Below are 27,131 nucleotides of genomic sequence, written 5' to 3' on the forward strand. Positions count from 1 at the left end.
CTCCTGGCTACAGGTGTATGGGAAGACGTGTGTCTGTGTGTGTGAGAACACAAGCCTCACACAGGTCCCCTTGTTGACAGGAGCTTGGCCCAAAAGGCAGGCACACCTTCACGGTGATATGGAGCATCTGGGTGTATTAGTGTCCTGTGGCTGCTGTAACAAAATACCATAAGCTTAGTGGCTTAAACCCCCACATATTTACTATCTTAGCACTTCTTGTGAAGCTAACAAGGTCAAAGTCTGATAGGGCTGAAATCCAGTTGCTGGCAGGACTTGTTCCTTTGGGAGGAGGGGGGGGAGCATCTGTCACCTTGTCTGGCTTGAAAGGCTGCCTGCATTCCCTGCTCCCATCTTCAAACCAGAGAGGTGATATCTCCGATCCTGCTTCCCGGTCACATGCCTCCTTCAGTAGTCAGACCCCCTGTGCCTCTGTCTCAAGGATGCTTGTGATTATATTCACCTCCCCGCTTTCCAGATACTCTCCCCGCTCAGGATCCTTCACTTCCTCCCACCTGCAAGGCCCCTTTTATCCTGTATAGTAACATATTCATAGATTCTGGGGATTAGGATGTGGATCTCCTTGGGGCATTCTTCAGTCTGCCACACTGGGTACATTCTGCCTGCTGGGCTTCCTGGCCTCTTTGGGGCTGCGGCATGGATCTTGGACCTCTGGATCTTCGTGTCTCCAGTCCACATGTGTGTGTGTGCGTGCAGACCTGTCAGCTCATTGGCCCTCTCCCTCATATTTGCGTTTCTGCCCACAAGGGTCTGGCTCCCTGGTCCCAGGGTCTCTGGGAGGGACTCTTTAGGCTTGGGATTCAGTGGGAGCCAGAAATTCAGTCTGTACCTGAGAAGGGGGTGGGAGACCCCTCCTATGCCAGGTGGGAGGTGTGTAGGGATGGGGACATGAGGGGTCAGTGGCTGGGACTCAGCTGCTGAATGGGCACTGTCCTTTCTTTGGGGAGCACATCTTGGGCTGGGGCTCAGGGGAGTGTCCCATCCCTGAGGCCTTTCCCAGCCCCTACTAAAGACCCTAGAATTACAAAGAGGAGAGCTGGAACCCTAGTCAGGATCTAGAGAGGGTGGCCTGTCCTCATCCATCCCCAAACACTGGTTCCTAGGTGGGTAGGAAGACCGTGCCATCACTCCCACACTGCTAAAGCCCTGGGCCTGTGTGCCAGCTGGATGCCTGGAAGCCTGGAACCTACCTTCCAGGATAGCCACCCAGAGGTGGGCATGGAAAAGCAAGGGTAGCAGGTATCTAGCCCAAGCCAAAGCCCTATTTGTTCATTCATTAATTCATCCAGCCATCATTCAGAGACATTCTGTGCCTGCCCAGAGCTGAGTGCTGGAGACTCATGGGCTTAGCAAATCGTGACCACCTTATGATGTTCTGGGCACTCTCGGCCCTGGGTATACAGACAAAAAGACTCTTGCCATTAAGAAGCAGACATTCCAGCAGCGGAATAAGACAAACTACAAGAAACCATGGAAAATCAATGGTATGATGTGTTAGCAGGTAAAAACTTAGGACGAAGAAAAGCAGCAGGTAAAAGGGGCTTAGGAGTGCCAGATCCAGGGTGAGAGGTGTAAAAGAAGGTTGGGGAAGGCCTCCAGAGGGTAATGTGTGAGCTGAGATATAAAGGGGGCAATGGAAGGGGCCATGTGAATATCTAGGAAAAGAGCTTCCAGGCAGAGCGAACAGTAAGTCCAAAGGCCCTGGGGTGGGAAACTGCATGGGACTATTCAAGCCAGAGAAAGGAGGCCAGTGTGGGTGGAGACCAGTCGGGGAGGCAATGGGAGGCCAGATCCCATAGGACCTTTTTGGCCATTATGTGGACTGTGCCTTTGATTCCAGAAAGGGCCAAGGAGGAGTCTGAGCAGAGGAAGGACGTAACGTGACTTAGGGGCTCAATGTGAATAGGCTGTGGGGTAGGAGAGCAGAAGCAGGGCAACCCACGACTTGGTGGTAACTGCACTGGTCTAGGAAGAGATGATGGCGGCTCAGGCCAGGCCAGAGAATGTGGAGATGGTGGGCGATGGGCAGATTCTGAAGGTGGAGCCAACAAGACTTGCTGAGGGGCCCAGGTCACCCTGAGACTTTGGGCCTGTTATGATCTACTGGGTCAGAGGGAGCATGTGAAGATCCACCTAGCTGGCCCAGCTGTGGGGTGGGGTAGGTGCTTGGACAGGCCCCCAGGCACACTGGGGATGCAGATGAGGAGGCCCTGCTCCTGGAGGAAGTGGCTAGCTGTGGTGGAGGCAGGTGCAGCCTGGCTGGGGCCAATGCTGCTGTGCTCCCGGGTATGTCAGGCCCTGCGGAGCTCTGGGGACGGGGCCGCAGGGACAGGAAAAGGGCAGATGTGGGAACCACTGGCCCGAGAGAGCTCCCTTTGGGGCAGGGGCCAAGGGGCTGAGGTGTGAGGGTGAGAGTCTTCTTGGGACAGGGTGCCCTGACATCGGGTCAGCACGCCCAGCCCACGTCCAGCACTGCCCTCAATTCCAGTTTCTCATTGGCCTGACGCTGGGCTCTGGGCCTCCGTCTCTCCCTGATAACAGGTGTGAGGCCCTCTCCAGCTGTGGCACACTGTTGGGATAGGGTGGGGGGCAGTGGGGGAGTGGAAAGAGGAAGGAGTGAAGGGGCTGTCTGCGTCTGCCTATGCAAATGGCCTCTGACTCACCACACCACCCACCACCTCTCGCTGTGGGCAGGATGGGGGTGAGGGAGGGGGCTACTGTGTTATTTCTAAATTCTCACTTCCTCTGTTCTCTGAGCCTACACTGTGGGAAGGGTCTGCGAGCTCCAGGCATTCTTCTCTGCCATCGCTGCCCAGTCTGCCATCCAGACCCTCTGGAGAAGCCCCCACTCCCTGTCATGGTAGGACAGCAGCCCTCAGGCCCCCAGGGAAGGGGGGCAGTGGGAAGTGGTGAGGGAGAGGTGGGTTTGGTGGCTGCAGACAATAGTGAAGGGGGTTATCCCCCAACCTGGCCCTGGGGACACTCACTGAACCCTGAAGATATCAGACCAGGCGCCTTTCTCTAGGCAATGAGACCCAAACCCATTGTGTGGATAAGAAGGCTGAGGCCTAGGGCTTCAATCAGTGGAGGCAAGGGGGCTACAAGCAAGGTGGACATGACAGGACTAGGCCCTGTCTGGCCCGTTGCTGCCCACCCCCTCTGATCTGTTCTGACCTACAGTGGGTTGAGTGCTTGGGCTGGGAGAGGTGGGTAGAGGGGGAAGAGCTGGGCAGTGCCCATCCCAGCCAGGGCCCTGGGTGGTCCTCAGCCTGGACCCCAGCAGAAGACCCTCATTCCTTCCTGGGACTTGGCCAAAGGGAGAGGGAGGAGTTGGGGGAGGTTGGTGGAGGACACAGGGGGCTTTTCAGGGTGGCTGCATGGAAGGGAGCCAGATGACTCCTTGCTCAGGAAGGAAGAGAAATGACCTCTGAGGAAGGAAAAGGGAAAGTCAGGGAGAACCTGGTGGGCCTGTTGACTGCCTGCCTGGCTCTCCTGTCTGGCTGGGGTTTGGTTTTGAGTAAAAGTTCTAGATCGTGATTCTGGATTCCAGGTTGCAGAAGCAGTTCTGAGTTGAAGGCTGGGTCTGAGACTTGAGTCTAAGTTCTCCGTGAGGCCTAGAAGTGGGGTGGGTGCTGGGCAGAGAGGCAAGAGCCTCCCCGGGGAAGGCTTGGGGAGAGGGTTTAGGAGCCCTGTTGGGAGACCCCAGGAAGGGGGGCAGGTGGATTTGGGCTGGGGCTGCACACTCACAGTCCCGCAGGGCCCCTGCCGTGGTGCCCTGCACCCCCTGTCTCTCCTGGTGCAGGCTGCCGCGCTGGCCGTGGCCCTGGCCCAGGGCACCCTGCCTGCCTTCCTGCCCTGTGAGCTCCAGCGCCATGGCCTGGTGAATTGCGACTGGCTGTTCCTCAAGTCCGTGCCCCACTTCTCGGCAGCAGCGCCCCGTGGTAATGTCACCAGCCTTTCCCTGTACTCCAACCGCATCCACCACCTCCACGACTCCGACTTTGTCCACCTGTCCAGCCTGCGGCGTCTCAACCTCAAATGGAACTGCCCACCCGCCAGCCTCAGCCCCATGCACTTCCCCTGTCACATGACCATTGAGCCCCACACCTTCCTGGCTGTGCCCACCCTGGAGGAGCTGAACCTGAGCTACAACAGCATCACGACAGTACCCGCCCTGCCCAGTTCCCTCGTGTCCCTGTCCTTGAGCCGTACCAACATCCTGGTGCTGGACCCTGCCAACCTCGCAGGGCTGCACTCCCTGCGCTTCCTGTTCCTGGATGGCAACTGCTACTACAAGAACCCCTGCCCGCAGGCCCTGCAGGTGGCCCCGGGCGCCCTCCTTGGCCTGGGCAACCTTACGCACCTGTCACTCAAGTACAACAACCTCACTGCAGTGCCCCGCGGCCTGCCCCCCAGCCTGGAGTACCTGCTATTGTCCTACAACCACATCATCACCCTGGCACCTGAGGACCTGGCCAACCTGACCGCCCTGCGTGTGCTCGATGTGGGTGGGAACTGCCGTCGCTGTGACCACGCCCGCAACCCCTGTATGGAGTGCCCCAAGGGCTTCCCGCACCTGCACCCTGACACCTTCAGCCACCTGAGCCACCTCGAAGGCCTGGTGTTGAAGGACAGCTCTCTCTACAACCTGAACCCCAGATGGTTCCATGCCCTGGGCAACCTCATGGTGCTGGACCTGAGTGAGAACTTCCTATACGACTGCATCACCAAAACCACAGCCTTCCAGGGCCTGGCCCAGCTGCGCAGACTCAACTTGTCTTTCAATTACCACAAGAAGGTGTCCTTTGCCCACCTGCATCTGGCGCCCTCCTTCGGGAGCCTGCTCTCCCTGCAGCAGCTGGACATGCATGGCATCTTCTTCCGCTCGCTCAGCGAGACCACGCTCCAGTCGCTGGTCCACCTGCCCATGCTCCAGAGTCTGCACCTGCAGATGAACTTCATCAATCAGGCCCAGCTCAGCATCTTCGGGGCCTTCCCTGGCCTGCGATACGTGGACCTGTCAGACAACCGCATAAGTGGAGCCATGGAGCTGGCGGCTGCCACGGGGGAGGTGGATGGTGGGGAGAGAGTCCGGCTGCCATCTGGGGACCTAGCTCTGGGCCCACCGGGCACCCCTAGCTCCGAGGGCTTCATGCCAGGCTGCAAGACCCTCAACTTCACCTTGGACCTGTCACGGAACAACCTAGTGACAATCCAGCCAGAGATGTTTGCCCGGCTCTCGCGCCTCCAGTGCCTGCTCCTGAGCCGCAACAGCATCTCGCAGGCAGTCAACGGCTCACAATTTATGCCGCTGACCAGCCTGCAGGTGCTGGACCTGTCCCATAACAAGCTGGACCTGTACCATGGGCGCTCTTTCACGGAGCTGCCGCGGCTGGAGGCCCTGGACCTCAGCTACAACAGCCAACCCTTCAGCATGCAGGGCGTGGGTCACAACCTCAGCTTTGTGGCACAGCTGCCGGCCCTGCGCTATCTCAGCCTGGCGCACAACGACATCCACAGCCGTGTGTCCCAGCAGCTCTGCAGCGCCTCGCTGCGGGCCTTGGACTTCAGCGGCAATGCCTTGAGCCGGATGTTGGCCGAGGGAGACCTGTATCTCCGCTTCTTCCGAGGCCTGAGGAGCCTGGTCCGGTTGGATCTGTCCCAGAATCGCCTGCATACCCTCTTGCCACGCACCCTGGACAACCTCCCCAAGAGCCTGCGGCTGCTGCGTCTCCGTGACAATTATCTGGCTTTCTTCAACTGGAGCAGCCTGGTCCTCCTCCCCAGGCTGGAAGCCCTGGACCTGGCGGGAAACCAGCTGAAGGCCCTGAGCAACGGCAGCTTGCCTAACGGGACCCAGCTCCAGAGGCTGGACCTCAGCAGCAACAGCATCAGCTTCGTGGCCTCCAGCTTTTTTGCTCTGGCCACAAGGCTGCGAGAGCTCAACCTCAGTGCCAACGCCCTCAAGACGGTGGAGCCCTCCTGGTTTGGTTCTCTAGCGGGCACCCTGAAAGTCCTAGATGTGACTGGCAACCCCCTGCACTGCGCCTGTGGGGCGGCCTTCGTGGACTTCTTGCTGGAGGTGCAGGCTGCAGTGCCCGGCCTGCCAGGCCACGTCAAGTGTGGCAGTCCAGGTCAGCTCCAGGGCCGCAGCATCTTTGCGCAGGATCTGCGCCTCTGCCTGGATGAGGCCCTCTCCTGGGACTGTTTTGGCCTCTCACTGCTGACCGTGGCCCTGGGCCTGGCCGTGCCCATGCTGCACCACCTCTGTGGCTGGGACCTCTGGTACTGCTTCCACCTGTGCCTGGCCTGGCTGCCCCGGCGGGGGCGGCGGCGGGGCGCGGATGCCCTGCCCTACGATGCCTTTGTGGTCTTCGACAAGGCACAGAGCGCGGTGGCCGACTGGGTGTACAACGAGCTGCGGGTACGGCTAGAGGAGCGCCGTGGACGCCGAGCGCTCCGCCTGTGCCTGGAGGAACGTGACTGGCTACCCGGTAAAACGCTCTTTGAGAACCTGTGGGCCTCAGTTTACAGCAGCCGCAAGATGCTGTTTGTGCTGGCCCACACAGACAGGGTCAGTGGCCTCTTGCGCGCCAGCTTTCTGCTGGCCCAGCAGCGCCTGCTGGAGGACCGCAAGGACGTTGTGGTGCTGGTGATCCTGCGCCCCGACGCCCACCGCTCCCGCTATGTGCGGCTGCGCCAGCGCCTCTGCCGCCAGAGCGTCCTCCTCTGGCCCCACCAGCCCAGTGGCCAGCGCAGCTTCTGGGCCCAGCTGGGCACGGCCCTGACCAGGGACAACCAGCACTTCTATAACCAGAACTTCTGCCGGGGCCCCACGACGGCAGAGTGACCGCCCAGCACCCCAAGCCTCCTACACCTTGCCTGTCTGCCTGGGATGCCGGGCCTGCTGGCCCTGCAACACCACTGCTCTGCCTCCCCAACTCCCACCCCTGGCATATAGCAGATGCTCAATAAATGCTACTAGTAGGCTGAATGGCTAACCCTGAGCTCACTGAAGGTGTGAGTGGGAGGAAAGAAGGGAGAATTTGCCAGGCTTTCCTTCCTAAAGTGAGGAGGGACAAGAGGTGATTTGAGAGAAATTGAAAGGAGAAAAAGGGAGAGCCCACAGGACACAGGTCTGCAGGGGAGGGAAGCTGCTAAGGGCAGCTGCTTGGTCTGGAAAGCAGGCTGGGTCTCCTGCCCCTTTTAACCCCTCCTCATGTGTCCTGCTGTCCCCAGGCTGGGTCAGTACCTCTCTGTTGTATATTGGTCTCAGGATCTGTCTCCCACACCTGCAGGACTGAAAATGGCTTGAAGGCAGAGAACTTAACATATAATTAAATAATACAAAATTTATAAATATATAAAATATAATATATATAAATATATAATAATAATAAATATAAATAATAATAAATAATAAATATAAAATATATAATATAATAGATAAAATATATTTTATAAATATAAAATATAATATATAATTAAATAATATAAAAATAAATACAAATTAAATAATATATATGTATATATATTATACTTATATAACATATAAGTATACTTATATATTATATACTTATAAGTATATAAGTATAATATATACTTATATATTATATAATACTAATATTATACTTATATATTTAAAGTTTATTTACTTTTGAGAGAGGGAGAGCACAAGAGGGGTTGGGAGTGGGGGGAGGGAGTGGGGGAGGGGCAGAGAGAGAGGGGGACAGAGGATCTGAAGTGCCATGAGATCGTGAAGGAGCACCACGAGATCATGACCAAAGTCTGATGCTTAACTGACTGAGCCACGTGGGTGCCTCAGACCTGCTTCATTTCTGCCCCCTGGCAAAGTCCGGAGAAGCAGCAGCCCTGGGGAGCATTCATTCCCAAGCCAAGGGGGAAAGCTTTGTCGGGAGTTCAGAGGGACATTTGTGCCCTCTGGTGGCCATGCCTGTGCTGTGCCTAAGAGGCTGGCCCAGGCTGGGGAGAGGCCCTTGGGTAGCTCCCCAAAGCAAGGAGCTGGGAGCCACAGAAGATTCTAGAGTGCGCTCACAGCCAGTCCCCTTCTGTTTTCACCTAGAGTGCATGCTGGGTCTCTGTTCTGACATCAAAGGGACACCTGGGTGAGCCACGACCTGGCTACAAAAGTGGGCCTGCCTTCCCTGCCCTTGCCTTTCACAGCTGATTGCATTTAGGTGGGAGACACAGCCACATCCGATGAGGGTGAAGTATGTGTGTGCATTTCTAGTTTTGATATCCAGTGTAGGGTTCCAGACATTGCTCGAAGCACCAATGACCAGTGTTTGGAGACAGACTGATAGAGTCTGCACTCAAGTGTGTGGGGAGTTGTGGGTCATGTCAGGCCTGGAGCCTTGGAGGTTGCTTTGTCCTGGGTTGCTGCTTCACTGTCCCCACAGCTGAGCCTACCTTTTGAGGAGAAGAGACATGTACAGCCAGAAAGTTGGAGCTGGGACCTGGGGTGGCAGCAGAGTGGAAGCAGTTTGGCTGGCTCGGGACAGTTGGAGGCCAGCCCAGTTGCTCCAGGACTCTTAGGGTGGAAGACTGGAGCTGGCCGCAGTCTTGGCTGGTCTTGCAGCCTGATTGTGGGCAGCCCTGGGGTCAGGGGGTGGGGTGCTGCTTTTGCCCCCCGCTCCAGGGCATAATTGGGAAAGAAATATGGGCCACCTTCCTCTTTCTGACTTGGGCACAGGGGCTCCTATGGCAGGCTGGTGGCCTCTGTTACCTGCTTTCCAGCTGGAAAGACCGAAAGGTCTGATCCACCATTCAGAAGTCCCACATAGGAGAGCCTGGGTCGTTCAAACAGTTAAGCATCTGACTCTTGTTTTCAGCTCAGGTTATGATCTCACGGTTTTTGTGGGGATCAAGCCCTGCATTGGGCTTCATGCTGACAACACGGAGCCTGCTTGGGATTCTCTCTCTCCCTCTCTCTCTTCCCCTACCCCCCCACCACTCTCTCTCAAAATAAATAAATAAACTTAAAAAAAAAAGTCCCACATGGGCTCTATCCTGCCTCTTGAGAGGGCCTCTCAGCTTCTGGAGGAGCAGGCAGAAGGAATGGCATGGCCCCACGTACTTCCTTGGCCTGTGCCTGGGGAGAAAAGAGAACAGGAACTTTCACTCAGGCTGGAGTCTAGGGGAGGCCCTTGCCAAACAGCTCTTAGGCTGCTCCGGCCACACCTAGGAGCGGGAAGCAGGGCCCAATCCAGGGCCCCATATTTTGCATGCAGGGGACACTATTTGCCTATATCTCAGGACAGCTGAGTCTGCCCTCAGGCAGTTCCCAGACGGAACCTTCATGTACCCACCTACCTCATGCTCACAGTTCTGGTTCTTTTGGGGCCTCAGATTCAGAAGAGCATTTTAGAGATGAAGCATGGGGGCTATGGTAGAATGACTGTTGGCTTAAGTGAGTCTGAAGATACATGGCCCTAGGTTCAACCTACAGAAAAAAGTTCTGCTGTTGTCTCCAGGATCAGAAGGGACAGAGCTCCATTATCCCAAGTCCTGGGCTCGGGTGGGACTGCTGAGAGGGACTGCCATGGCGCTGTGTTCAAGAAGGGCACCCGTGGCTGGCTCCAGGCCCTCTCTTCTGCACTGCTGGACATGGAGCGTGAGCACCAGCTGTGGCCTGGCTCTGTAAGGCTGGGGAAGAGTGGCACTCAAGTCAGCTCACCTGGGCTAAGTACTGGCTCTGCCATTTGGATTGTCTTGGGCGGTGGGCAACCTCCCCTTTGGAGCCTCAGTTTGCTCATCTGTAAATAGGGGTGGCCGGGGTTACTCTGCAGGCTGTTAGAAGGCTTGGTGCTAACGTGTGTGAAGGTCTGAGAAACCTAGCAGCCCCCAGCCATCATTATTAGGTAAGGGGCTCATGCTGATGTGGCTTTGCTTTTTCATCTCTGTACCCAGAGACTGACCCTCCACCTGGAGCACTGAACGGGTTTCGGAGGCAGATGTGATTGAATCAGGGGCACAGGAAGCTGGGAGCAGGACCCTGGTGTTGCCTCCTGTGCTTTTTGCTGTCATGGGGCAGTGAGTACTAGACAAACAGAGGTCTGGGCACAAGACTTAGGGAAATCTGATAGAGGAAAACTTAAATGTAAGGAAATTCTCCCCGCTAAGATTGGAAATGACAACTCAATGACAACTCAGCTCAACGACAACTATCTTTTCCCTCAAGGATACTGTAATGCTCCTGACGTCTCCATATTCTTGGGAGATTTCTATGATATCACACATTTCTACACTCAAGACCCTATTAGAAGCCCAGCTTCTCATTTTTAAGCAGTTCATGAATCCCACCCACTTCCTGCAGATGGTACCACCATCCTTTGTTCTCATAACCCCGAGTAGCAGTGAGGAGAGAAGGAAGGTGACCAACCTCGTTGACCCAGCTGGCTCTGGGTATTATGAGAAGGAAGGGAAGTCTTGCTAAGTATTCAGAGAGAAACATTACCCAGGCTGGAGGAACAAGTCACATTGGGAGGAAAAGAGGTGGAGGGAGTTCCTGGCATGGGAACACGGGGTGAGTTGGTGGGGGGACAATGGGAAAGCCCAGCCGCTCATGTGGGAACAGGGCTGGGAAAGCAAGTGAGACATGTTTCCTGAGCAGAAAGGAACTGTGTGGTGGTTGCGAGGTGATGTTGCCTCCCATCGTGCCCAGTGGCTGCCTAGATGTGTGGCTTTATGTGATGGGACCAGAACTCAGCCCCTCTCTCTAGGGCCAGTCCTGGAGAAGGGTGCGCCCCAGGCAGGAATGCCAGTACAACTGTCTCCAGGGAGGAGAGATCCACAGCTGCCCTACTAGAGCTAAGAGAGGGGAGCAAGACCGGGCATTGTCTTTGTCCTCCAGCTGCTTGGGGTTCTTTCAGCTCACCTATGTTTTCCAGTGAAGTAGATTTGGTATGGGCTGAATGTGTACTCTCTGAATTCATGTATTAGAGCCCTGACCCCAGTGTGGTGACATTTGGAGGTGCAGGCCTTTGGAAAATAATTAGATTCGGTTATGAAGTGAGGCCCTCATGGTGGGATTAGTGGCCTGAGAGAAAGAGGAAGAAGGAGACCTCTCTCTGCACATTCTGAGAAAAGGTCATGTGAATTTATGGCAAGAAGAGAATAGTCTGCAAGCCAAGAAGAGGCCTCTCACCAGGAACTGAATCTGTTAGCACCTTGATCTTGACCTTCCCAGCCTCCAGAACTGTGAGAAATGGATGTCTCCTGGTGTCTGGGGTGTTTTATTATGGCAGCTACAGTGAAGAAAACCCCCTTTCATTCAACACACACTTGCTCAGTGCCTGCTGTGTGTCAGGTACTGTGCTGGGCACTGGGGATATAGAAGTGAGGAGACAGAGCACATGATCAACAGGGGAAAGTCACTGCGGGTAGTGACCAGTGCTTGGAAGGGCAGCACAATAGGAGGTCAAGTGACAGTGAGAACACTAGAGGGGCTGGGTTGCCTTATCCCGGGGCTCAGGAAAGGTCTCCTCAGGACTCTTGACCTATGTAAAGAGAGGCAGCCATGCCATGATCCAGGCTAGAAAAATCCGGAGAAGAAACAATGGCTAACAGCAAGGCCCAGAAGCTGGAGCGCACCTGGGAGGTCTGAGGCCTAGGAGAGTGCATCAACGCATGAAGCAGAGTGAACAAATCGAGAATGGAGGTGGGATGGGATCCCGACCGCAGAGAATATGGTCAGCTTGTGTGAACAAGCTGGAATTTAATCCTAGTGCCACTGGAAGGCCCAGGAAAGTTCTCTGCAAGGGAGGGACATAATACACTTTATAATTTTAAAAGCTCTCTCAGGCTACCGTGTGGGGTTGAGGCTGGGGCAGATGCCAGGATGATGGCACACCTGGGATCGCAGTAGCAGAGGTGACAGGAAGTGGGCTAGCCTGACACGTATGTCAGAATTTATAGGACTTGGCCAACAGTCTCGTGTGAGAAAAGATAGCGGACTTCTCCATGAGGGACCAAAGTAAGTGGGTAGATGCTGGAAGACAAGGGAAGAGAAGGCAGAGGAGTGGGCAGGCCGAGGTGCCTCTGGACCTGTGTGGTTCGAGGTGTTCGACAGCAGTCAGCAGCGATCAGCTGGAAATGAAAGCCCAGGGCTGGGAGAGATCACATGGCGTGAGGGAAGTGCTAAGTGCAATTAGAGATGAGGCTGGTGGGTGCCCAACATTCAAAAAGGGACCAGTTCGTGAGAGAGTTCAGTGTTCAGGAGAGGCTGGTAGCACAGGTCAGAGAAGGAAGCTGTGAAAAGGCCAAGGACAGACATCGCAAAGACCACTGGGAGAGCCAATGAAAGGAAAAACATTGGATTTGGTAAGATAGAGACAAAATGTGGCTAAAAAAAAAAAAAAGTAGCCTCCGCAGGCGCAGGACAGAGGACCAAGTGAGGCAGCTGATCGGGAAAGAGGCAGAACAGAGGGGACGGGCAGTAGCCCAAAGGGGGTCTAGACTAAGGGAGAGCTGGCTCATTTAGTGGGTGGGTGACAAAGCCTGCTGTAGGCCAATGGGAACAAATTCATGACCTCATGACTGAGGAGGTTAGAGGTGGTTGTAGGAAGGTGCTAGAAACCATAGGACCCAGAAAAAAAAGGAGTCAGACAGAGAAGCACGGACACATGCACTGTCTCTGCAAGGGACACAATCACCAGGTATAGAGGGCAGACGGGCTGGAGGACTCAGTGGGGACAGACAAGCAGTTCCCTCTGACTGCCCTACTTTCACAGGGAAGCCTGAGGCCAAGGCAGCAGCTGAGAAGGGAAAGCAGGGAGGGAAACCGCTGTGGCAGGACCACAATTAGAGGGGAGGAACTGGAGTGAAATGGCCACCACGGGGCCTGGCCTGCTCAGGGCCCCTCAGCTGCAGGGCTGAGGTGGCAGTGGGCAGTGAAGACAAAGTTGGGTTCACGCCAAGCAGGAGGGTCTGCCACCCCAGCCGGGTCCGCAGTCACTACCAGAGGACCAGGACATGCCCATCATTTCACGTATCTCAGCAATACAGACCAAGTTGAAAGGCATGAAGAAAAATGATTTTTCTGATTCAGCGCCCAGTAACAGGACCCGTCACTTAAACAAGAATTTATTTTCAGGACTGTGCTTTCACTATAGATTAAAATTTAATATAATTTAATTCACATATAAAGACAACTCTGGAGACTATATGGATATGACACGGCCTGGGGTTCAGTGAGTAACTGAGGTCATGACACACTCAGGCCTGGGCAGATACCAACTTGCTCATGCCGGAGAAGTAGGATTTCTCTCTTTCACTCATCACTTCAAAATGCAGTGGCCTCCTGCAGAAGTTGCACTCGGCTGAGGAATGTGGCTTGAGTTCCAGACCCACTCTTTTCCACGTGGCCAGCAGATTCTCTGTGAGGAAAAAGTTTTTAAAAATTGAAGGGAGTGGGGCGCCTGGGTGGCTCAGTTGGTTGAGCGTCCGACTTCGGCTCAGATCATGATCTCACGGTCTGTGGGTTCGAGCCCCGCGTCGGGCTCCGTGCTGACAGCTCAGAGCCTGGAGCCTGCTTTCCGATCCTGTGTCTCCCTCTCTCTCTGCCCCTCCCCCGCTCTCACTTTGTCTCACTCTCTCAAAAATAAATAAATGTAAAAATAAAAAAAAAATAAAAAATTGAAGGGAGTATGCATGCAAGCGAAATGCAAACATTGGCCTACACAAAAAGTTAAACACTGGGGCGCCTGGGTGGCTCAGTCAGTTAAGCATCTGACTTCAGCTCAGGCCATGATCTCACGGCTCATGAGTTCGAGCCCCACATCGGGCTCTGTGCTGACAACTCGGGAGCCTGAAGCCTGCTTCAGATTCTGTGTCCCCCTCTCTCTCTGACCCTCCCCTGCTTGCACTCTGTCTCTTTCTCTCTCAAAAATAAACAAACATTTAAAAAAAAAAAAAGTCAAACACAAACGTTGCCAGTGGCATTATTTTCATAACAGTCAAAAAGCAGAAACAACCTAAATGTCCATCAACTGATGGATAAACACAATGTGGTAAGTCCATACAAAAGATTATTCGGTATAAAAAGAAAGTGAGGATTCAGGCTACAACACAGGTGAACCCTGAAAACACTGTGCTGTAAAGAAGTCAGGCATAAAGAACCTATGTAGGGTATGATGCCAGTTATGTGAAATGTAAAGCATGGGCAAATCCACAGAGGCGGAAAGGGGTCAGCAGCTGACAGAGGCTGGGGAAAGGGGACGGCATGGCTGCTCATGGGTATGGGGTTTCTCTCCAGGGTGATGAAAAGGTACTGGAATCAGATAGTGGTGACGGTTGCACAGCATCATGATGGACCTAAGACCCCCAGAACTGTGTACTTTAAATGGGTGAAATTTGTGGTATGTAAATTATATCTCAATAATGCGGTTTTAAGGCAAGCAGGACCACCTGAGGAGGCTCAGGAGGCAGAACCAACCTGTGGCTGAAAGCAGCTCCTGGATCTCCGCCTTCAGGTTGGACATGGGGGTGCTGAGTTGGGTTGTACAGAACCACAAGCAGTATAAAACACTGAACAATTACGCTTATCAGAAGGTGTTAGGCGGGGGGGGGGGGGGGGGGGAAGGAGGGGGGGTTGCTTCAGGGACTGCACCTCAGGGGAATCGAAGCCCCAGGCCGAGCTCCAGAGGGCCAGGGCAGACTAAAGCCTTCAGAGGTCTCTCTCTACTCCCCAGCCGTCACCGTATATCTTTGAGTCACCCTGACAAGGGGGCAATGGAAACGGTGGGTGGATGAGCAGGCTCCCTCAGAGCTTCTAAAAGCAGGCGTATACCCCTTAAAATAAATCAAACAAACGTCTTTTACAGTTTTATACCATCTGAGAGCATTCTTAATTACCTGGAGAAAGAAACAGTTCTGAATGCCTTTGAAGGGCTTCGATTATACACACCGCAAAGACAGCTTTATGCAACTCTCCAGTGAGGAGGTCCCGGCACTCTCCAGGTACTCACCAAGGAAGTAGTTCATCATCTGCGGTGTGTGGTGAGGAGTGGGGGCGATCCGCAGGAGTTCCTCCCCCCGGGGCACCGTTGGGTAATTGATTGCTTGGACATAGATGTTATGTCTGCTCATTAGTTCATCACACACTTCAGTGTTTTTCGCGGCATCTGCAACCTATGTTTGACAACAGAAAGTAAGGTCACAACAGCGTGGACTGCCTCTTAGCAATTCTAATGCACACGGCACTCAGGAGGCTCAGGCTCAAGCAGCAGTGCAAGCCTGCAACTTGAAGGGCCCAGCTGTGCTTAGTATGGTCCGGGGGATGGAAACCACGTAAGAAGCCAATTTCACACTGATCTCCCTCCCAAGCTTCAACTTCAGTTGATGCCAGCTAATTCTCCTATCCAGGGATGTGCATACCGTGGGAATGAAGCAGCTTTGATTGTACTAGCTGTATTAATTCTACTAATTCAACTGTGACACCAACAGTCTACTATTTACAGTGGAAAGGGCAAGACCTATTTCAAAATTAACTGAATAAAAAGCCATACTTCAAAGCGAGCCAAGTTTAGGCTCCCGGAACTTTTCAGACAGAAGCTTTGTGTTTACCCTTTTAAGGCCAGTGTTGCGGAGAAGGAACCTCTGCTCTAGCCTGCTGGGTTCAAAGCCTTCATTTTCACTGTTAAGTCAGCCAAAGGCAGCAACGAGCAGAGGGCCACTGACTACAGCCCCCTGCCCCAGCAGCCCCCCTGCCTCCCTCAACTTCAAGAAGGCACGAAACAGAACATCTCACACGTCATGTGCAGAGGCACAGCCCCCAGCAAGTCCAGTCACAGACAGGTCATTACCCGGACAGGGATGATGTGACTGGGGCAGTGGACAACTGGGAGGCCTGCGTCCATGAGCATCTGCCTCATGAGCTTGACGTTGCGTTGGTGCTGGCGGCGAAGCGCCCGCCCCTCAGCACTCTTCAGGATCCGCACAGACTCCAGGGCTCCAGCCAGCAGCATGGGCGGCAGGGAGGTGGTGAAGATGAAGCCAGCCGCATAGGACCGTACCGTGTCGATCAGGGAACTTGTGCTGGCGATGTACCCTCCAACACAGCCAAAGGCTTTGCCTAGGAGGAGACAGCCACATTTACTATAGCAACTGCCCCTAAATGTACCAGCAAGACGCTGCACAGCCTTAGAGCATCTTTGTCTCCTCAATGTGCCCTAAGACTATAAAGTAAAGGGATGTCCACCGATTTCTGAAAGGGAGAAAGTTGAGGAGGTTATGAAAGGGTCCTCCCCTAATTCACATGGCCACGCTGGTATCTGACTAGGATCAAAGGACAGGTCTCCACAGCAGGCCTAGCACTGAGCGACCCATCCCGTGCGCCTGAAGAGCATGCCGCTGTGTCTCTTCCCACCCGGACTGGCTGCTCCCCCAGTGGGCAGGGCGCCACCTCCCACGTTGTACATGGTACGTGGTGCATGCTCTCTGGGACAGGATCGGAATCGTGCTGCTGGCAATGTCCTCTTGCCGTGAGCGTTCCCCCGGAGGCTAGAATGTAACCCAGCTAAGACATCAACTGTTTTGGTGTGACCAGAATGGTCTCCTACCTAAGTAAACACTGAACTCAGACAAGCAGCATCGCCCAGAGAAAAATGAAAACTCAGAACCTGTTAGGGTTGATTTAGGGCCCACCTCACTTTTTGATTCTCTTCAAATCCCTCTGTATAATCTGTAGCTCAAGTTTCAGGATTAAGGGCTCGAGAAGAGTCCTTCTAGATGTTAACATTGTGTTCTGTAATTAACATTCCTGCTTGAACCCCACACAGGGCTGGGTTGGTGTAAGCTCTTACAGTGGAAAATTTCTCTCCAGTCTGTTCCAGCTCACAATGACTACACCTTCACAAAGCCCGCAGCACAAGAGCTCTTTGAAAGAAAATGGCTGCTGTAATTAGGACATACGAACACGTGCCCTTCTCCTGGCAGGGGCTCTACCCTGAGACCCCTGACCTCTCCTGGTTTGCCCAAGGTTCTCAGCCCCTAGACAGTGCTGGGGGACACTCTTTTAGGCCCGCCCTTCCTTAATGCAGGCTGTAAACTGGCATTTCAGCAGAGTGCTACACGGGTCTCCAACTGCCTTTTTTTTTTTTTTTTAAATGTTCATTTACTTTTGAGAGAGAGAGAGAGACACAGAGCTCGAGAGGGAAGGGCCAGAGAGAGAGGGAGACAGATAATCTGAAGCAGGCTCCGGGCTCTAAGCTGTCAGCACAGAGCCTGATGTGGGGCTCAAACCCACAAACCGTGAGATCAGGACCTGAGCCAAAGTCGGACACTTAACCGACTGAGCCACCCAGGAGCCCCTGCCTTACTAACTTTTGAAATCTTCAGAGTTTTACAGTTCACATTTTCACCTTAGGCTCCTCATCGGCAAAGAGAAGGTCTATGGTAATTGCTTGCACATGTTTACTTATCTTCTCCACAAAAACTGAGGTAGGGCTTGTTAGCTCCCTTATACAGGTGTCCCTACTTTTCAAAAGTTGTTATGCCACTTTGCTTTTATGAAAGACCTACATTAGTACTTGGTTTTCACTCACCGGAAGAAATCTGAGAGGGCTTTCACTTTTATGAGAAAAAGTGGAAGGTGAAAATAGCCTCCAGTGTTTGGCACCGCGTACCCCAAGCAACGAAAGTGGCCCTGCCCAGCCCTATCCCCGGGAAGCACAGGCGGCACCCCAGCGTCAGGCCACCAGAGCTTTGATCTGCGTCTGTGAGCACCTGTGTCTTTGCTTTATGCCATCTTGTCTTACGAAACGTTTCAAAGGGACACTCCACTTTCAGGTAGTGGGGAAACCTGTATCGGTGAGGAAACTGAGGTGCAGCTCCAGGTTACACAGCCAGGGAGCTATGCAGATGGGATTTATGGCCAGCAGGCAACATGACTACAGCGGCCAGCCCCATGAGATAATGCTTCTCTCCCAGGAGGAGCAGATACAGAGTAGCCAGAGTGAACTGCAATGGTCTCCATGTAGTGGGCACAGAGCTCAGTGCTTCACACACCTGAACCCGTAGGTCCCAACGAATGCTCTAAAACATGGCTAGGATTCTTCAATATAATGGAACAATCTGAAGTACAGAGAGTAAACGCTGTTGCCGTTGCCGTGTAGCTAGAACCGCAACTATGTTTGGAATGAGCTCGGATGGCAACAAATGGTATTTGTCATATTAGGCTGTGAGATTTAATTCTGGGAATCATGCCTCCACGATTCAAGGGATTCTGCTAAGCTGTGCCACCACCGAGAATATACAAACTCATCCAGAAAGTGGCCCAGGCTTTAAATGCTATCACACTGTCTCTTCACCTGACCCCAGTTAGTCCTGGGGCCTTGATAGGAAGATACAACTTTATTTTTAAAAAATTTTTTTAAAGTTTATTTCTTTTGAGAGAGAAAGAGGGCAGAGAGAGGAGAGAGAGAATGCCTAGCAGGCTGTGCACTGTCAGCGTGGAGCCCGATGCGGGGCTTGAACTCACAAACCACAAGATCGTGACCTGAGCGATGCTTAACTGACTGAGCCACCCAGGAGCCCCAGGAAAATATAACTTTAGTGCAGATTACAGAATGTGCAGAGTATACATACCAAGCGTTCCAGAAATGATGTCCATTTTGGGCATAACTCCGTCACGATCACCAATCCCTCCACCTCGAGCCCCATACAGTCCCACGGCATGGACCTCATCCACAAAGGTGATTGCTCCAAACTCATGCGCCACATCACATAGCTCTTCCAGTGGGCACACTGCCCCTGAGGAAAGAACACAGACTGCCTTGAAGAGCTTGCTACTTCACAAATTTCTGCTTGGTAAGAGTCAGTCAGAACAAAACAGCTTATGTTCTAAAGATATCATTTTTAATACTGGGAAAGACAATGAATTTCCCCCAGTTTCTAGTTTATCTAAGGTTCTCAGAGCCTAGTAAAAGCCAGAATAAAAAAAACCTACGTTCCCTCAAACCTATACAATGTCCACCAAATACGAATTCCTAGCAGAATGAAAAGAAACTGCAAAAACAAAATAAGCATTACACTTTATTTAAAGAGTCCAGGCCCAGCTTGTTTTTCATTTAAGGTTTCAGACTGGCCTCTACTTAGACTTACCATCCATTGAGTGGACGGTTTCAAAGGCGACAATCTTGGGGACCGAGGGGTCAGATCTCTGTAACAGTTCTCTGAGGTGGCTGACGTCATTGTGGCGGAAGATGTACTTTGGCACTCGGCTGTTCCGAATCCCTTGGATCATGGAGGCATGGTTCCCAGAATCAGAGTAAATCTCACAGCCTAACAGGATACAAAAAAACCTCACTATTTATCAAGCCATCTGCACCAAAGACAAATTATTTCCTAGACAGTCAGGGACAACAGACTTTGCCCTGAAAGTGCTGCTTTGCCCAGTAGGAAAGACACTGCTTGCCAGTTTCTTCCTGGGAAAACCATGAACTAGTGCTTCTCTTTTGAGAAGGCCCATAGGTGTAGAATAGAATAACCACTGGGCAGACAACCCATCTGCTCTTAAATCTGGCCACCTCATTCCAAACTTTATCAAAAGATAACTACCAACGATTAACAGAATTCTCCAAAGGATTTTCCTAGCATACAACACACATTTGAAGCAATTAGCTTAAGGACAGCCCTTCAAATCTGCTTCTTCATTAGTATCATTTGCTGCTGGAACTTTTCATGTGCAGTGAGCACTTGATGCTCAATTCAAGGAAAAATGCTCCCAGATACTATCACTGCTCTTAACTGTTTTTGGTAAGCCCTCTTTGTTGTCAATATCCCTGCTATTACTAGGAAACTCAAAAAACTCTAAGGCACCCATGACAGGCTTCCTTACCCGGCATCATCCTAGCCAGAGTGAACAGGGTAGAGTCGTTGGCCACAAAGCAGGAGGAAAACAAGAGTGCTGCATCTTTCCCATGTAAATCAGCCAGCTCCTGCTCCAGGTCCACATGGAATTTACTAGTTCCTGAAATATTTCTAGTACCACCTGCTCCAGCACCATGTTGTTTCAAAGTGTCCCTTTTATTTAAAGAAAAAAAAAAATTGGGGAGGGAGCAGAAAATAAATCTCATGGTTCTGAACACTATGTGAATCATTCCTCTCCCTAGGAGCTAGGATACTGAACCTTACATTGATCTAGCACTCTCTCATGGTGAAACCAGGAGCCAGAAGTTTCAACTGACTTCATCTTCAGACTAGGTGGCATTTGGTGTCAACACCAGGATGATGATACCCTGAGGATAACTCCAGGGATCAAAAACAAGTGTTCGTTTATCAATCAACTAAGTACTTAGTATTAGCTGAGTTAATTTACTAAGGCTTCTTTATTCTGACAAATACCCTTCTCTCCAAACACATCAGTCGCTACATGGACATCCTGGATGGCGGTTACCTGAACCTAAACCCTCCGAAAACCAGTCACATAATGTTAGGATTTATCTATCAACACACCTCAGACTGGACTCTCTTTAGCAAGCCTCCTTGGAGACTTTGACAAGCAACTCTCTCAAGTGTCCTCAGCCAGGCGAACCTCCTAAAGAACATGAATGACAGGATCTACCATCTTTTTAAATGTCTTTTTGAAGTAGCTTTTCCTCCAGTGCTGGTAGATTTATAGCTCTCCATCCGAAGTTTCAGCAGGGATGCCTCTGTGCAAGGCTGCCTGGTGTTAAAGGCACACTCACTTAAGGAGTGGTAGTGGGTGAATAGACAGGAGCAGTCAATGAGCCAATAAACTTGAACCCTCATACACAAAGGGGCTCTAGCAACTACTTGTGCGCTCGAGTTCTTTTAAAAGTAATCCGCAGAGGGGCGCCTGGGTGGGTCAATCAGTTAAGCGCCTCTTAGTTTTGGTTCAGGTCATGATCTCACGGTTCGTGGCTTCAAGCCCCACATCGGGCTCTGCATTGACAGTGTGAAGCCTGCTTGGGATTCTGTGTCTCTCTGCTCTCTTCCCCCACTTGCCCTCTCTCTCTCAAAAATAAACATTAAAAAAATTTTTTTTAATTAAAAAAAGTAATCTGTAGATATTTTCAAAGGCTGAGAATAGTATTTTGCTATGGTACACTTTCAGCTGCTAAATATTCCCCCCATAAAAGATCCAATCCCTCTAAATCATCAATGTCTTGCCAAATAATTGGCAATTTCAGTGGTATCTGAAAGCTGAGGGCTACTTACATGACTGCCCCACACACTCGTGGATGGCGACTCATTCCTAGGTAGTCATTGCTACACCAGACCGACACCTGCTTTTTGGTGATGAGAGAGTCCGAATAGTCATCCGCCATGGGAAAGATGTGTGCCCTCCGGTTCACAGTTTTAAAAACTCGATAGGTATGGTCATTCTTTTTCTCATCAATTTTCTTCTCAAAGAAACGATCATACTGAAAAGTGGAAACAGCTAAAAACCAAAGATGGGACAGTCTGATGGTTAGGAAGCACATCTGGGCTTTGGCAAAAGACCTGGGTTCCAACCCCCGCTTGGTCATCTAATGGCAGGGAGTTTCTGGACAAATTAATGAAGTACTCATGTGGGCAAGTTACATGACATCCTCATCTTGAGATCGTGAAGCTTTCAAATGAGACTGTGTATATCAACTGTTTAATACAGGGCTAGGGCACAGAAAGGTAGGTATTAAGGGACAGAAAGCAGGTTACCAACAGGATTTGTATTTACTATGGCCAAGAACACCTACTTGTATCAAGCAAAACACATAGCTTTTAATCCACAACTCACCATGCAATCTTATATTTAATCTAATGTATGTTTACGTTAAAAACCCTCTCCTGCATCAGGCAAATAATGATGAGACGTACATTTTGGCAAGTTATCTTGAAGAAGATGGGATACTCTTTCTGGTCTTTGCTTTCGCATGATATCCTGGAAGTTCTTCAGCAACCCACTTGGCTCCCCACTGTCGGTCTTCACACTAATCACACTGGGGTTCACTGAGGTTTGGGCAACCTCTGTAACAAAAGTAACAAGTGAAGGGAACCAACATTCTATTTTGAGTTCACAATATTGAATTGTCAAAATATTGTCAAAAGTGAATTACTGTCTAGTTCACCAAAAGAAACTGATCATAACCAAAGTTAGTAGTAACTGAGTGTATGAAGTTTTCTCCCTCCCTTTTATTTTAATGGTCAATGCCTGGTGTTGTTTTCTTTTGTTTTCAGAGCTACCAGACAGCTTTAATAAACATTAAAGTCCAAAGCTTTCTAGCCGGTTGGCATGCCTTCCCCACCTTCCCACTCCACCCAACCCTAATCTCAATTTTCTTCATGGAAAACAATTCCAGCCATATGCATCATTTCTGCTGGTGAGGTTTTCTGGGGACCCTGGGTGCTCTGTGGACATAGCCACAACTGGAATTAAGGTTGCCTCTTAATCACCATCAGTAAGACACACAGCTTGGGAGTCCTAAGACCATCAATTATTGCAGTATTATTTTTTTATCTTTTATCCCACCAGATAGCAGAAAAGAAAGAAAGGGCAGTTTTGTAACAGCTTACACCATCAGGGTATTTTCAGAAATGAAGCAATTACTATAAAAGGTGGTCATATCCTACACACACACCAGGAAGAAAGTCCCACATTTTGTCATATGGTCCTCGGACTCCTATCTTGATGACCTTCTTCCTTGGCCCTAAAAGAGGAAGTTTCTATATAAATACTACCCTAATAAGAGCTCATACATAAATCTGGAGGATCAAAAGAACCAAAAGGACCTCTGTACTCCTCCTAATGGTTCCAGTCATCTGTTTACCTTTCCTCACGGCATGCATTTCCTGCACATCCTCCTGAAGCTCTAGACTGGCTTTGCAGAAGACGCTGCTGCCCTTCTGGCTCATCTGGGCTGCCAGGAAAGGGCATCTGCTCGCAGTGCCCTGGCTTGTGGCAAGGGAGGGATGTCCAGACGGAATCTGTGTGCCATCTGGAGTCTGCTGGGATCCATCAGGAGCCTGCTGACCCTCGGCTTTGGCAGTTTTGTCCTCTGGGGGGTGAAATGGAAAAACTGAAGCATCAGATCTGGTTGCACAACACGCAAGAAAGCCCCTTGTTTCTTTCTCTTATTGCCTCACAGAGAAGTTTTATACTTACTCTACCCCCACATTTTAGGCACAAGTTGACTTTTATTAGACTCTGCTAATTGAACCGTTTTCTCATCTGCCTCACTGGAATCAATGTGCCTGTGAGGAGTTAATTGGCATGATCCAGTCACCTTTCAAACCCACAGTATTTTTCCCTTATAAATCCACCAAAAGTAGTATTTTCTAGTTTCAGACAGCCAACAGTTCTTGAGATGGATTTCAGTAAATCTACCCTAACGACACACAACATATTTCAGGAGGGGACACACTCTTGAAGGTAAGGAGAAATGTTCATAGAATTTTTTTCTCTGCTTATATATATATTTTAATTTTTTTAATGTTTATTTTTGAGGAGAGAGCACGAACAAGCAGGAGAGGTGCAGAGAGAGGGAGACAGAGAATCTGAAGCAGGCTCCAGGCTCCATGCTGTCAGTCCAGAGCCTGACGTGGGGCCTGAACTCACAAACCCGAGATCATGACCTGAGCTGAAGTCAGACACTCAACTGACTGAGCCACCCAGGTGCTCCTCTCTGCTTATATTTTCAAAACACGTTCTTGACAAAAAGGCTTGCTGTTGCTTAACATACAAACTACTGATTTTCTTCTTAACAAAAGAAATTAGGCTAAAAGTGAACTCTTTACATTTTTGTCTAACAGAATTCAAAGTATTAGTATATGCCAAGAAAAAACCACACGGATATCACATACACAGCATCTACTAGCTCATCTAAATGCATCAAACTAGTTCACTGACTTAACACAGTTGGCTGGTAATTGTGCTTCTACTCACAATGACTCTCCTTTCCCCTGAAGCAAATTCATTCACCTTCCTTCTAGTAAAGTCTTATTCTGCATCTTCCTGGAATACTGTGAGTCAGAGGCTAACTTCTACAACTTGGTAAGATGTCTCAATGCAGTTTTCATTAAAATTTTCTATAAAATCAAAAAATTGCTTTGAAGTCCATGTCATTCATTATAAAAGTAATACACATTCACTGTGGGAAATCTAGAAAAAAAGCATTCTATCATTCAAAACATAACCATTGCAGGCATCTTAGTAAATTATGTTTTTTTAAAAACATATTTTTTTTACATATGTGCAAGTTTAAAAAACAGTTTTACTTATTCTGCATGTGCTTATTTTGCCCTTTTCATTATAAAGATCAAAATAGCCTGTGAATATCATTTGCAATGGCTGCAACATCTATCAAGTGAACAAGCCACGTTTTACTCAACTTCCTCTATACTAGGGACAGAATAGTAAAAGAGGATCTTGACTATTCAGGAAAAACACATAACTAACTCCTAAAAGAGTAAAGAGGAAAAGAAATCCTACACAGGATTATATCCTTTCTGCTTACAAAAAAAAAAAAACAAAACACTCCTTTCTTACAAGAAACACATCCAGAGAACACACCTAACAGAGTTTACAAGGTAAATTATTCTCTAGGATTAAGTGAAACCTGAAAAGCCACATCCTCTCCTGGTAGAGCCAGAGAAAAACTACATCCAACTCTGATCTCTTTATTAAAAACAAAATTTAGGGGCGTCTGGGTGGCTCAGTCAGTTAAGCGTCCGACTTCGGCTCAGGTCATGATCTCACGGTTCGTGAATTTGAGCCTCATGTCAGGCTCTGTGCTGACAGCTCAGAGCCTGGAGTCTGCTTCATGTCTGCCTCTCTCAAAAATAAATAAACATTAAAAAAATTTAAAGATTCATACATAAAATAAAGATACATGTATTAAAAAAATCACTAATGAATTCTATGATTCCATTTATGTGAGGCTTCTAGAGCAGTCAAATTCAGAAACAGAAAGGGGAATGGTATTTGCAGGGGGCGGGGGGGGAGTTAGTGTTAAATGAGCACAGAGTTTCAGTTTGGGATGCTGAAGAGCTCTGGAAATTGGATGGTGGTTGGGCTCTGCATTGACAGTGTGGAGTCTGCTTGGGATTCTCTCTGTCTCTCTCTCTCTCTGCCCTTCCCCTGCTCTCGCTGTTTCTGTCTCTCTCAAAATAAATAAGCTTAAAAAAAATTTAAAAACATATGAATGTACTTAACACCACTGAACTGTACATACAGTTGGTAAGAAATGGTAAGTTTTATGTTAGGTGCATTTTACCACAATAAAAAAAATAATTTAGAAAAGAAAAAAGTTACAACTTTAAAAGCCAAAAGCTTCCACTCAATTTTGCTGCAAACCTAAAACTGCTCTAAAAAATAAAGCCTATTTAAAAAAAAAAAAAGCCAAAGAGCCAAATATTTAATGAAGGAAAGGTTGAACTGGAACATCCCAACTTTATATTTATGTGAATGAGGTACTGATGAACACTAAAACTCCAACAGACATCGAATACAACCCATAAACCTGTAAGGTGCACACTGGCCACCGTCTCACCTTTCCAGATGGGTAAACTAAAAGTGCATACTTGCAGGGTTAGGATGCCAACTGTGAGATAGTCCATGCAAAGAATCAAGCCTGACACAGAGTAACTCCCTCTGTTACTGTGCCCCCATCACCGCTGTGGACTAGAAGTGCATCTAGTCTAGTGATGAATGCTAACACTGCCACCTCCTACTTTATTGCCAATGACACTTACTCTCATTAGCCGGAGGGGTTTCTTTGACCTGCTGGCAGTGTACTGTTGAAGTGGACAGGGCCCGAGGGGCTGGCTTGGCCCCAACTTCCATCATCTTAGGGCAGTTTTGGGCATAGAACAACAGAGATTTGCCTGCCTTCTGCAGAAAGGCCTGAGGCACTCTGGATAAGAATGGGCAGCGGCGAACAACAGTCTCCATGTCCGAGAGGGTGCACTGATCCTATAGAAAGACAATGAGTGACATCAACACTTAATAATCAGGCAAATACTACTGCAAGGTCATTGGGTTCAGGTGTTGCCCACAGTTTATAGCAAGGGTACCCTGGGATATAACAAGTCTCACATAATAATGTCTAAGGACAGCATTCATGTGGGACTCAACTAATTAGTGGTGACCATACTCTACCCAGGTCACCAACTTCTCCTTTCATTCCCCAGCTCTACACAAAAGCACCTGCAAAGCAACTTTACCAAGTGAAGTAAATACCGATGACTAACCACCAAGGGGCTGAGACAACAAGGGACAAGTCAGGAACAGGTTTGGGAGGTCAGAGGCTCCTTGAGGAAGATGCACAGTGCAGATAAAACACGTTGGCACACACCCAGGTGGAGAAGTGAGGCTAGGGAAGAAGTCACTGTCATTCATCCAGGCAGAGGACTCCTAGGGATCCTAAACTTCTCCTGGTCCTCACATCCCCAGACCCCAGGAAGGCACCCAGCTGGGCTCTGGGTCCCAGAGGCAAGGATTTCCCTGAGGTCATCCCCCACAGCTCTAACACGACTAAACTGAGAAAGGAGGGGACATAAAGAAGGGCAGGAAAACGAGGGGAAGTACGGTTGGGGCTAACTGGGGAGAGGCAGGAACTATAAAATCGAGGGTGTTGGGTCTGGAGTTAGATCTAGTCCTGGGCGGGGAGAGGTCAGAGGTTATCCGGGGGTTGAGGGCTCGAGAATAACGGAAAGAGTATGAGAAAGGAATTCTAAAGAAGCGGCCAGTTAAATAGGAAATGTAAGGAGGGAGCTGAATAGGGTACACTGAGGCAGCCCAATGGGCTAAGAATCTGGGAGATGAACGCTGACCCCCGAGCAGGCAGGTGATGGGTGCTGTGGGGGATGGGGTCCCAACGTCCGGGAGAGCCGGGCGCGGGCTGGCAAGACACGCGGGGACTTCCTTGCCCGGCGCCGTACCCAAAGCGCGGGCCCTCACCTGCGCGGGGGACTGCAGCGGCGGCGACGGCTGTGGCGGAGTCGGCAGGCACCCAGGCCAAGCAGAACCAAACCGTTGCCCTTGTCCGCGGGAACCCTCAGGCCGCGAGCGGCGTCGCCCTAATATACAGCCAGAGTGAGCGCCGCGCATGCGCCATGGGCGTGGACTTCCTCCGCGCAGGCGTACCGCGTCG

The 27,131-nt window shown here is 50.4% G+C and overlaps 2 protein-coding genes across 2 annotated transcripts; one reads left to right on the top strand and one right to left on the bottom strand.

Moving 5' to 3' along the window:
* Positions 1-31: 31 nt before the first annotated feature.
* On the top strand, positions 32-7,012 carry TLR9 (toll like receptor 9). The gene is made up of 2 exons (XM_086698044.1): positions 32-2,878; positions 3,776-7,012. Exons 1-2 carry the CDS (start codon positions 2,660-2,662, stop codon positions 6,866-6,868), a joined length of 3,312 nt encoding a protein of 1,103 aa, XP_086554170.1. The 5' UTR covers positions 32-2,659; the 3' UTR covers positions 6,869-7,012.
* A 6,094-nt stretch (positions 7,013-13,106) lies between these two features.
* On the bottom strand, positions 13,107-27,103 carry ALAS1 (5'-aminolevulinate synthase 1). The gene is made up of 11 exons (XM_025916118.2): positions 26,939-27,103; positions 25,732-25,951; positions 22,809-23,036; positions 21,859-22,008; positions 21,220-21,442; positions 19,877-20,061; positions 19,141-19,320; positions 18,625-18,789; positions 15,843-16,111; positions 15,006-15,168; positions 13,107-13,415 (listed from the first exon to the last, which is right to left on the bottom strand). The coding sequence occupies exons 1-11, from the start codon at positions 27,086-27,088 to the stop codon at positions 13,255-13,257; spliced, it is 2,094 nt and encodes a 697-aa protein (XP_025771903.2). The 5' UTR covers positions 27,089-27,103; the 3' UTR covers positions 13,107-13,254.
* Positions 27,104-27,131: the final 28 nt, after the last annotated feature.

Source organism: Puma concolor, chromosome A2, assembly GCF_028749965.1.
Source record: "Puma concolor isolate L17-30 chromosome A2, mPumCon1.1.hap2, whole genome shotgun sequence".
Classification (NCBI taxonomy): Eukaryota; Metazoa; Chordata; class Mammalia; order Carnivora; family Felidae; genus Puma; species Puma concolor.